Genomic DNA, 12431 nt, shown 5'->3' on the forward strand with positions numbered 1-12431 from the left:
TGGGGGATGTTGAGCAAGTCACATACACACTCTGCGTTTACTTGCCTCATCTGTACGGTGGGTGTAACATTTATAGTTGTTACAACGGGTAACAGTATTTAACTACCAGGATCCTTTGGGGAACTTAATAAGATGATGTTTGACACACAGGATACGCTTAGGATTGTCATTAAATAACTAAATGCAAGTACGCCCACACAAACACAAATCTAATAGCCACAAAAACATTCTTAGCTATCCATTTCTACTGATACTATATAGCCCGTATAACGTGGAAAGAAATGAAAAAAGTTCTTCACCACTGACAGTCATAAATATTTATCACCCATACACATACTGGTTTCTGAGAGGTCAGAACCTACATTTTCTTTAAGAGTGTTGTAAAATTCACCAAGCCAGAGAGGTTCTTTCTTGAAGATCATTCTTCTGTGGAAACAGCTGACAAATACTCAATACATTTATGCAGTAAACATCTTAGGAAAGCCAACTTAATAGCTCAGGTATTTTTAACTACTCCTACCTTCTTAATACTGAAAATAAATAAACTACATTACGTATAAAATTGTGGGATCTGTGAACTTAGTCTCTAAGGAACAAAGAGCATCCACTTCCCACATTTCAGATACAACAAAGTCAATTAAATAAAAAGATTCCACCATCATAGCATAATGCCCTTTGAGTTTTCAAGCCCATAAGACACTCAGACGCTTCCTTTTTCTAGAATAGGCCCAAATGAGACATAATAAAACTACGATTCCATGTTAGGAATTCCCTACCAACTTGTTATCTTCCCTTTTCGGTGGCCAAGAAGTCAATTAAGAGTTCACAATGGGAATGCTGCAGGCTCCAGCTCAAATCCAGACACAAAACACAGGGGAACGCACTCGCATCTCAAGCACGCCCAAGCGTCTTGGCCAACGCGATCTGATCGCTACCGTTTCCAGAAACACACAGTAATGGGTTTTAATCCATTTCTATAAACGTTCCTTGTGCTGCAAGCCAAAGTGCATGCAAAACCGCAAAACACAAAAGATTCCTCACATTCCGTTTTTAGCCAGAAGACAAGGCCATCCTCCCCGCGCCCTACGCGCCCTACCCCAGAAAGTCCTCCTTGCGACACTAAGAATTTCATGAACCCCCCGGTGCTACCTACACATCAAAATATCATCCCACAAAGTGGAGGGGGTGCAGCGTCAGCATCGGCTGGCCTCGATGAAACGATACAGCCAGTATTTTCACCTCTGGGCAAACACGAAACCAAGTGAAGTCGGTGGAAAGTTCTCATCAACCGAGCATATTTGGTTTCCTTCTGCCCCCAAGCCCGACATCACAATTGCGGAGATTTGCTTTTGCACCTGCCACGGCCCGTAAGCCTCGGCTTCTCGGCGACCCTCGAGCTCACCAAAAAAAAAAAAAAAAAAGGCCTTGAGGCCTAAAGCGCCCGTGACCCTTTGCGGAGAGCGCAACGTAGGGCCCCTGAAGCATCACCCTCGCTGTCCACACCGCCCGCTTCCCTGACAAAGGCCCGTGTCAATCCGAGGCACGGCACAGACAAGTTGCTGGATTGCCCATCACGGACCGACAGCTGCCACCAACCTCCCCCGGGAGAAAAAAAAATCCACACAGAACTGGGAATGAAAAAGGGCGAGGTGTACAGCGTTAAAATTAAAATGTCCCCAGAGCTAAGCAACCTGGGTGTGCCCTGGAAGTGAGTCCGGGGGGTCCGTGGGGGAGGGGAGCGAGCGAGCCGGGGAGGCGCCGGTGGCTCCTCCAGAGCGTGAAGGCCGTGCCGGGTGACAGTCTAATAAAATGCCGGGTGTCGGAAGGTTCCCAATGAAACCACAAACGCAGTCCCCGGCGGGCTTGAGGCCCCGAGGCGGCAGGGAGGCGGGCGGGCTGCGGACCTGCGGCCGCGGCCCCCCACCTGTCCGCCCCGCGCCCACACACCTGCCGGGGGCAGCCTTCGGGGGACCTCGGGGTCGGGGTGAGGCAGAGGCGTGACGACGGCCCCGATGCCGGGGATGCGGGGCGGGTGGGCTAATGTGCTGGCCGAGGCCGGGGAGCAGCCTCGCTCACCTCCAGGTCGGTGTCGGCGGCCTCCGGGGCCCCGAGGATCTCGCTGGGCAGCTCGGCCAGGTCGGTGACCCGGATCAGCCCGTCGTGCAGGAAGATGGTCTCCTCCTTCACCGAGAGCCACTGCGCCGAGTCCGCGGCCGCCGCCGCCGCAGCCGCCGCCGCCGCCGATGAGCCCATGGCCCCGGGTGAGGGCTTGGCGGTGAGGAGCAGCCGCCCGGCCCGGGAGAGATGCGAGCAGGAGCCGCCGAGATCACCAGTCCATAGCAGCAGCCGCCGCGCCCGCCTGCAGCGCCCCGCTCGCCGCCTCGCCTGTGCAGCTCCGCCCTAGGCGGTCCGATCCGCCATCCCCCCCCACCCCCGGCCCCGGAGACCCCAGCCCCGCCGCCACCGCCGCCGCCCTGAGGAGCAGGACCCGCCTCTGCCGCTCGGCAGCCAACTGTCAGTGAGACGCCATGTTGGGGGCGGGGCTCCCGGCATGCCCTGCGGAGCGGACAATACAGGCTCCGCCCACCCGCCTGGCCCCGCCCACTCCGGGCCGCCAGGGGCTCGCAGGTCTGCAGGACCGGTGCTTCGCCTCTGGCTCGGTGTTGCCCTCCGACTGACCTTCCCCGCCTCCTCTACCCCTAGCCGTTTGGGGGCGCCCTGGGTCTGCTGTCCACCGGGAGAAGCCGCCGCCTCCCCTCCTCTGCCTACTCAGGTGTGCACCCCTTGCAGTGGCCAGAGCCCCCAGCCTGGGCAGAACATAGCGGTTCACTCCCTGCTGCTTTCACATTTCAATGAGATACGTGCACAAATCCGGCACGGTGCACGCTTGTTCACAAGCACTTGGGAGAGCCTCACAGTAGGTACTTCATAGTTACTAAAATGTCTAGGAAACAATAAGCACTCAAAACCTGATGAAAATAGAGGTGCCTAACTGGCTCAGTCGGTTAAGCCGCCAACTTTGGCTCTGATCATGATCTCCTGGTTGGTGGGTTCGATCCCAGCCTTGAACTCTGTGCTGACTGCTTGGAGCCTGTTTCAGATTCTGTGTCTCCTTCTATCTCTCTGCCCCTCCCCGGCCTGCGCTCTCTCTCTCCCTCTCTTTCTCTCTCTCAAAATAAATAAACATTCAAAAAAAAAAAAACTAATGTAAATAAAGCACTGGTCACAATGCTTGGTGCCCCAAGTCTGGCACTGCATAAGTGTTCCCTAGTGGGAGTTGAAACTATTGTTATATTCCATCAGTATTTAACACTGATTGACATGCACCTTAAAAATAAGCACGCAGGCCCATTTTAGGAAAGAACTATGTGTGTAGAGAAAAATGTATGGAAGAACACATACCAAATTGTTAACATGAGTTGCCATGCAGAGAGTAATGGTTGAGGTGAATGTCATCTTTGTATTTTTTTTCCAATTAAAAAAAAAAGCACTCATTGGTATCACAGAACTTGAAAATGTATGTCCACAAAAAAAACATCCACAGATGTTTCTAGCAGCTTTATTCATAATTTCCCAAACTTGGAAGTAACCAGGATGCTCTTCAGTGGCATCCAGGCAATGGGATATCATTCAGAGCTAAAAAGAAATGACCATCAAGCCGTGAAAAGACATGGAGGAGACTTCAAGGCATATTACTAAGTGAAAGAAGCCAATCCGAAAAGGTGACATAGTATGTGATTCCAACCATAGGACATTCTGGAAAAGGCAGAACTGTGGAGACAGTAAAAAGATCAGTGGTTGCCGAGGTTTTGGGGTGCGGATGAATAGGCAGAGTGTGGAGGATTTTTAAGGCAGTGAAAATACTTTGATACCGAAATGATGGATACATGTCATTATTCATTTGTCCAAATGCATGGAATGTACACCACCAAGAGCAAGCCATAATGGAAACTATGGACTTTGGGAATGATAATGTGTCAGTGTGGGTTCCTCACTTGCAACAAATGTACCATCTGGTAGGGGATATTGAAGATAAAGGAAGCTATGCATGTGTGGAGGCAGGGAGTATGTGGAAAATCTCTGTCCCTTCCTCTCAATTTTGCTGTGAACCTAAAACTGCTCTGAAAAGTAGTTTTCATAAAGAATAAATAAGCAAATGAATCACAAGGACATTAAGGTGCATTCCCTTTGATCCAGCAATTCAGCTATGAGGAAGTTGTTCCAAGGAAATAATCAGACCCATTGTCAAGGATGCACACACAGGGATGGACAGGTCTGTATTGTTTATAAGAGAAAAAATTATAACCAGTCTAAACATCCACCAATATGGAAATGGTTAACCATAATAATGGTATATCCATAAGATGAAATATTATGAAGCCATTCAGAATAATGTTTGTGAAAAATATTAATGCAAGTGAATGTTTACAATGTATTGCTAAATGGAAAAAATCAGGCTAAAATAGTAAGGAAAATTTGGAATTTAACTATGTCTATGTACCATTGCATTTTTAAAAAATTTTTTTTAATTTATTTTTGAGAGAGAGGGACAGAGTGCAAGTGGGGGAGGGGCAGAGAAAAAGGGAGACAGAATCTAAAGCAGGCTCCAGGCTCTGAGCTGTCAGCACAGAGCTTGATGCAGGGCTCAAACTCATGAACCAGGAGATCATGACCTGAGCCAAAGTCGGCCACTTAACTGAGCCACCTAGGTGCCCCTACAATTGCATTTTAAAAATGACACAGCATGTGTGACTGTAGATACAGAATAAAAGACTGGAGGATATCATACCTGATGACATATGGGTAAATTTCAGCAATGCACTGACTGGGGGACCTATGGTTTGTGCTTTGGAATGTTTTCCCAGTTTTCTTCCTAGAGCGTGTATTACATTTGAGAAAAGCAAAAAAAAAAAAAAAAAAAAAAAAAAAATTAAAGAAAAGCTATTGAACACCTAGGAATCAGAATACTTCTATTCATTTATCCACCATAACACCCTTCAGATGATTCATGAACAGCCCATTGTACAAGAACTGAAGCTCAGAATTAAGTGACTTGCACCTGCCTAGGAATTGGCAGAATCAAAATTTGAACCTATAGCAGGCTCCATCCTGCACTGCCTCCCTCCTAAACAAATAATTCTTATTCATGGCACTGTTAACAATCTCATGCCTCTTATAATGTTAAATTTCAATTTTATGTTGCTTATTCCACAAGCATTTGTTGAGCCTCTAGTAGATGTCAAATCCTGGGAAGCATATAGAATGGAGCTATATCTGAATCCCTGAAATAATACAGGAAAAATGGACTCCCTGCTCTCAGAGAGCTGGACAGTTCTAATAACGTATGTCAAAGATATTCCACAGAAAGATGGCTATGCTTCTCTTATTTTTTCAACAAATATTTCTTGACTCCTGCTGTATAACAGACATTGTGCTAAGGCAGAAAAGTCTTCTCTCAAGGAAGACGACAATCTAGTGAGGGAGACAGACAAGGAGCAAAGAAATACGAAGTCCAGCAGTTCAGAGCAGATCAGTGCCATGAAAACAATGAAACAGGCCAATGGAATAAAATAACATTTCACAACAACCCCAGGAGAGAGGGAGTATTATTGTCCTCTCTTCCAGTTGGGACACCAAATCTCCACTGGATACTTTGCTCAATGTCTGACAACCAATGACTATCAAAGTTCAGATGTGAACCCAGGTCTGTCTCATTCTACGATCCCAGCTTCCTTATTTTGGCTGTAAAGAAAGCACTTCTTTTCTTTTGCTTACAACTTCCCAACCTAATGCCAACCATCACAATTTTTTAAATGCTCGGGTTTTAGAATCTAAATAACTATCGGTGTAGCTCAGAGAAACATTCTCCTGCTCTTATTTTTATATTTCAAGATCAGGAGTCAAGATGCCCAGAAACTATTGTCCTTCACCCTAATTAATGAAAACAGCACATACCCAGGGCTGAAAGTCTTTAGACTGCATAATGAATAGTTATTTAATATTTTAGCAACAGTAATTAATTAGTCATAGGACTGCATGCCTGCCACCGTACCATGATGAGGCAGCTGATGAATTAATATTTATAGAACCCCCTCTGGAAAAAGACCATTTACTGGGAATTTCTAGAATGGTCAGAAAGACAAAGAAAGTCCCCGGTCAAAAGAACTCTATGCTGGAAGCCCGGGTGCAGAGAATCCAAATTTAGTCAAGACAACACACACACACACACACACACACACACACACACACACACCCCTATGCACACAGGAAACATCCATTCATAGGTTCATAGAAAAAAAGGTTTATGGTTTATGATTTCTTTTCTTTGGAATTGTCCTTTCCACTCTTCCATTCAAAAATGAGGTTGAGGTATCAAGATGGGAAGAAAAGAGAAGGTGTTGACTGGGCAACCCTAAGTTGGAAGCAAACAAGCAGCATGAGAAAGCAGGAAAAATAGTGTTGGTAGGTTGGACCTCAATTTCTCTTGGGAAGCATCTCCCCAAGAGAGAGCAAGCTTGTTGATGAAGACCATCTCCCTGCTGCCCCAGCTGCTGACGTGATGTTCACTGGCCTCAGCTCAAGCTGGGGCCCCTCTGGGATTTTGCAATATCTCTCCCTTCTGCTGGCTTTTCTGTACCAGCTGACTGTCTAAAATGAGCCTGTAATCCTTACTGGGCTCACAAAATGCGAGTGTGGAGTGAAGATAAGTGGTCCTTGAAAAGCCTTAATAAAGCTTGAAATAGCTTTAAACAAAGCATCCATGTTAATTTTTAAGGTTTTTCAAAGCACCAAGGGAAAAAACACATGCACACATCTGCTAAATAGACACACACACTGACAGAAACTGTGGGGGAGATTGATTATTTCCATCTCACTAATCACAGTCTCAAAGAGGAAACATACACCTACTTAAAATCTTTTTTTTTCCAAATGATCTGGTAGATCTTGTTCTTTTTTTCTTTTTCCTTTTTTTTTTTTTTTTTTTTTTTTTTTTTTAATTCAAGGAAGATTATTTCGGATCAGGGGTGGGTCTATGAAGCGGCAGGGAAAGGAAATCGGATGAAAGATGTATTTGAAAACGGAGAGGGAGAAATTCTCCTTGGCGCTCCTTTGAATTACCATCGCTAAGGGACCAGCCTCCACGTTGATGAAAATCCCAAAGATGAGGCAGCATTGGGTGCAGCTCTCATTGGTAAAATCAAGCACCTTGGAGCTCTGAAAGTTGCTGTGTCCTCTCGCGCCCCCCTGTGGGCACCAGAGGCCTTGCTGCGCCGGAATTTAAAAATCTGACTTGCCGGGGCGCCTGGGTGGCTCAGTCGGCTGAGCGTCCAATTTTGGCTCAGGTCATGATCTCACGGTGTGTGAGTTCGAGCCCCGCATCAGGCTCTGTGCTGACACGGGGCCTGGAGCCTGCTTCGGATTCGGTGTCTCCCTCTCTCTCTGCCCCTCCCCCACTCATGCTCCGTCTCTCTGTCTCAGAAATAAGCATTAAAAAAAAAAAAATCTGACTTGCCAATTTGCAAAAATCTCCCCTGCTGAAAAAATTTAGAGGAAGAAATGGTACCCCCCCACACACACACACACACAAAGGAAAAGTGAGCAAAAGACACAATCGTAGAGTTTTCACGAAAGGAAAAGCAAGCACTCTATGTTTTCATTAATTCAGTATTCCCTGAGTGCAAGAAGTCCTATCTGTGAGGGGGGGAGTGGAGCACATAGAGCAGAGACACCTGAGTCATATTTGGGGTGAGACTTGGGGGCCAGCAGGAGATCTAAAGCAGTGGTTCTCAACCGTGGAGAACCTACGTGATTTTTGCCTACTGGGGACATTTGGCAATGCCTGGATGAGTTTTTTCATCATGAAGGGGTTGAATGCTACTGACATCTAGTAAATAGAGGCCAGAGATGCGGCTAAACATTCTAGAATGCACAGAACAGTTCTCCCCTTCATGTTGACATTTGCATGCAACCCCCAAATGTCATTAATGTGGAGGCTCAAAAACTGACCAAAAGTGAGGACTGTAGTCAGGGGAAACGTAGCAGTAGAGTTTTCCAAGCCTTCAGAATAGCATGTGTAAAATCTAAGAAGTGAGATAATAATGTAAATTTAAAATAAAATAGTATGCAGCCATTGAAAAGAATAAATTTGAAGTTTTGACAGCAATATAAAATATTCATGAAATAGTATTCTACGAAGAAAATCAGATGTATGTAGAAATTTACATACATCCATAGGAACTAGATATGCACCTAGTAACTTGAAAATGGTTGTGTCTGATGAGCATAAGGGTATTTTCTCTTCAATATCCTTGTTACGAAGGAATTCGGTCTGAAGCAGCATTAGGATTCCAGAGTCACACCGGTGGGGGTTTTTATTCCCCACAATTTTAGTATAATTCAAGCTTGTGCCCTGGAAGTTACTTTTGTGTCAGCAAGTTTCTTTCCCGTAAAAATTCACATCGAAGGTTCTAATGAGTTAAAAATCACTAAGTTGGGGGGCTCCTGGGGGGCTCAGTTGGTTAGGCGGCCGACTTCAGCTCAGGTCATGATCTCATGGTCTGTGGGTTGAAGTCCCGCAACGGGTTCTGTGCTGGCAGCTCTGAGCCTGGAGCCTGCTTCCGATTCTGTGTCTCCCTCTCTCTCTGCCCCTCCCCTGCTTGCTGTCTCTTTCTCAAATAATAAACATCAAAAACATTAAAAATCACTTAGTTGGTCAGATTCCTGCAACTGTCCATTTACTAACATATTTTAGTTTTCCCTTGTGTCCTCTAGACCCATGTCCATACAGAAGCTTTTGAAAATGCAAATATGATTATCCTCTGGCTCTAAAATCCTGATCTCTCTTGACTTCCTCTGTTGCCCCACAAAATCCTCAGGATCAAGCTCTTGTTGGGGCTACAGCATCAGTTCTCATGGTCCTCACCCCCTCTCTACCCACTGAACTAAAATACTCCTAGTTCACAGACTAGATACCATCATCATTCCCTTCTCTGGGCTTTTGCTGTAGTCCCGTGGTGGATTGGAAAGTGTCTTCTCAATTCTTCACCTTCTCCCTTTATTAAAATTATACAGCCATGCCCTTTGTTATGAGACTGCACTAGTTGGAAGAGTGTTCCCTCCAAATTCATGTCCATCCAGAATGTGTGAATGTTTCCTTCTCTGAAAACAGGTTACATTACAGATATAATCAAGTCAGAATGATGTTATGCTAGATTTCGACACCAATCCAAAGACTGGTGTCCTCATAAGAAGAGGGAAATTTGGACAGAGACACAGAGACAGAGATCGGAGTGATGCATCTAGGAGCCAAGGAACGCCAAGGATCACCGGAAGAAAATAACCCTGCTGACACTCTAACTTTGCACTGCCAGCCTCCTGAACTGTGGGACTGGATTTCTGTTGTTTTAAACCGCCCAGTCTATGCTGCTTTGTCACTGCCGCCCCAGGAGACTAATAGGGCAATTTCCCCAAACTTCCCATCAGAGCAGGTCAAATAGATCTCCCCTCCCCACTGAGGTCTTGGCCATGGGACATGCTCCAGACAATGGAGTTTTAGCAGATGACCAGAGGTTAAAATGTCTTTGTGTCCATTGGCACCCGTCAAGAGGAGCACACGCTTTGGGAGTTGCTGGTCCCCAAATGAGACATGTGGCAGAACTGAGCCACCAGCCCCTAGCCTGGAGCTGAGCCCTCCAGATCCCAGCCCCGAAGTTCAGCCAACCCACAGCCTACCCACAGACCCTGGAGGGGTGAAACACATGCTTTTTATTGTCAACCACTAACAATACTGACATTTGTTTTTTGGTTAATCCCTAAATCCTGAGTGCCTGGCGTGGTGCTTAGAATAAAGTAGTTGCTCCATAAAGGTTCTTAGTGCTGAATCTGAAGATGCTGTGCAAGACTTCACACATTCATTTGTAAGGTGGTTTTACAGTTTGCATGTGCTACCCGCTCCCTATTGCTCCTGCCTCTCGGCTGCTTCTTCACCTCTTCTCAGTGTCCGTTGTGATCTAAGAAGGTCACCCTGGCTTCTTTCAATTTCTTTACCAATTGTGTCGTTGTTCCTACTGCTTGGCCTTGGCACTTGCTGTCCCCTAGCCTAGATGCACTTCCTCACCTGGGAAGCTTGTCAAACTCCTCATCGTTCAGGTCTCACTACCTCACAGAGAACTCCCCTGGCCTCCCCAAACATCACAAGTCCACCTCTTTCTCAACGTCTTTCCACACTATACCTCTTAGGACTAGTTAACTGCAATTAAATAATGACCAATACAAACGTAGATGCTGGTCTCCCTGGCTAGACTGTAAGACACATTATGGCTACCACAGTGCTTGGCACATAGTCCGGGCTTAATACAGTCGAAGAATCACTAGAGGCACCTGGGTGGCTTAGTCGATCAGGCATCGGGCTTCGGCTCAGGTCATGATCTCATGCTTTGTGAGTTCCAGCCCCACGTCAGGCCCACTTTCTCTCTCTCTCAAAAATGAATGAACATTAAAAAATTAAGGAAAATCAAAGTAAAAAAAAAATCACTAAATGAATTAATTCCGAGTCATCTTTTTGTAGGGAAGTCCACATGTAGGGAAATTGAAACAAGGTTCTGTTTTAATCATCTGAGGGGCAGCAGAGGACATGGTTAAGAGCATGGGTCCAAGGGCCAGACAATCCAGGTTCAAATCCCATTTGGAGGAATTACTTAACCTCTTTGCACCTTAATCTTCCCATCTGTAAAATAGGAGTGATAGTGAAAAATACAAGAACATGCTTCCTATAGTGGTAGTAAGGGAGTTAAATTATGTATCTTTGGGGCGCCTGGGTGGCTCAGTCGGTTAAGCAGCCGACTTTGGCTCAGGTCATGATCTTGCTGTCCATGAGTTCGAGCCCCGCGTCGGGCTCTGTGCTGACAGCTCAGAGCCTGGAGTCTGTTTCAGATTCTGTGTCTCCCTCTCTCTTGGACCCTCCTCCGTTCATACTCTGTCTCTCTCTGTCTCAAAAATAAATAAATATTTAAAAAAAATTTTTTTTAAGTATGTATCTTTTTAAGAAAAATTTTAAATGGTATTTTTAATGTTTATTTTTTTGAGAGAGAGGGGGTGAAGGGGCACAGAGAGAAGGAGACAGAGGAAACAAAGAAGGCTCTGTGCTGGCAGCACAGAGCCCAATGCAGGGCTTAAACTCACGAACCATGAGTTCATGACCCAAGCCGAAGTCAGCCACCCAGGTGCCCAGGATTTAAAAGTATAGCTCTTGGGGCGCCTGGGTGGCGCAGTCGGTTAAGTGGCCGACTTCAGCCAGGTCACGATCTCGCGGCCCGTGAGTTCGAGCCCCGCGTCAGGCTCTGGGCTGATGGCTCGGAGCCTGGAGCCTGTTTCCGATTCTGTGTCTCCCTCTCTCTCTGCCCCTCCCCCGTTCATGCTCTGTCTCTCTCTGTCCCAAAAATAAATAAAAAACGTTGAAAAAAAAATTAAAAAAATAAATAAATAAAAGTATAGCTCTTAATGTGGAAAGCAGTATGGTGGTCCCTCAAAAAATTAAACATCATTACCATACAATCAAGCAATTCCACTTTTTAAGATTGTCAACGCAAAGCCCAACATGGGGCTCGATCTCACAAACCATGAGATCATGATATGAACTAAAACCAAGAGTTGGATATTTAAAGGACTAAAGCCACCCAGGCCCCCGCTTAAGATTTTAACTAATCTCTACACCCAACATAGGGCTTAAACTCATAACCCAGAGATCAAGAGTAACATGCTCCATGGACTGAAACAGCCAAGTGCCCACGCTTCTTTTTTAAAGGTACTGTTTAAAATAACTTTTTTTGGGGGCGCCAGGGTAGCGCAGTCAGTTAAGCGTCCGACTCTTGATCTCGGCTCAGGCCATAATCTCAGTGTGTGGGTTGGAGCCCCACATCGGGCTCTGCACTGATGGCGTGGAGCCTGCTTGGAATTCTGTCTCTCCTCTCTGCCCCTCCCCAGCCTATGTGCTCTCTCTCTCTCAAAATAAATAAACTTAAAAAAAATTTTTTTAAATGTTTATTTTTGAAAGACAGAGCACAAGTCAGGGAGGGGCAAAGAGAGAGGGAGTCACAGAATCTGAAGCAGGCTCCTGGCTCTGAGCTGTCAGCCCAGAGACCGATGCGGGGCTTAAACCCATGAACCGTGAGATCATGACCTGAGCCAAAGTTGGACACTTAAACGACTGAGCCACCCAAGCAGCCCATAATCTTCAGAATTTTTATAACCTTGACGCCCAACGTGGGACTCAAACTCATGACCCTGAGATCAAGAGTTGCATGCTTTAGGGGCGCCTGGGTGGCGCAGTCGGTTAGGCGTCCGACTTCAGCCAGGTCACGATCTCGCGGTCCGTGAGTTTGAGCCCCGCGTCAGGCTCTGGGCTGATGGCTCGGAGCCTGGAGCCTGTTTCC

At 46.3% G+C, this 12431-nt stretch overlaps 1 protein-coding gene across 11 annotated transcripts in view; it reads right to left on the reverse strand.

The window, feature by feature from the left end:
* HECTD4 (HECT domain E3 ubiquitin protein ligase 4) overlaps window positions 1-2419 on the reverse strand; it is a 192062-nt gene extending 189643 nt beyond the window's left edge. For all 11 annotated transcript variants that reach the window (XR_007145911.1, XR_007145912.1, XR_007145913.1 and 8 more), the window contains exon 1: window positions 2077-2419. Coding sequence is in view for 8 of the 11 variants with exons in the window: in XM_047828361.1 (XP_047684317.1) it covers window positions 2077-2253 (177 nt within the window). In the remaining 3 variants the exon portion in view is untranslated. The remainder of the gene's footprint in view (window positions 1-2076) is intronic.
* Window positions 2420-12431: the final 10012 nt, after the last annotated feature.

This window comes from Prionailurus viverrinus, chromosome D3 (genome assembly GCF_022837055.1).
Source record: "Prionailurus viverrinus isolate Anna chromosome D3, UM_Priviv_1.0, whole genome shotgun sequence".
In the NCBI taxonomy this organism is placed as follows: Eukaryota; Metazoa; Chordata; class Mammalia; order Carnivora; family Felidae; genus Prionailurus; species Prionailurus viverrinus.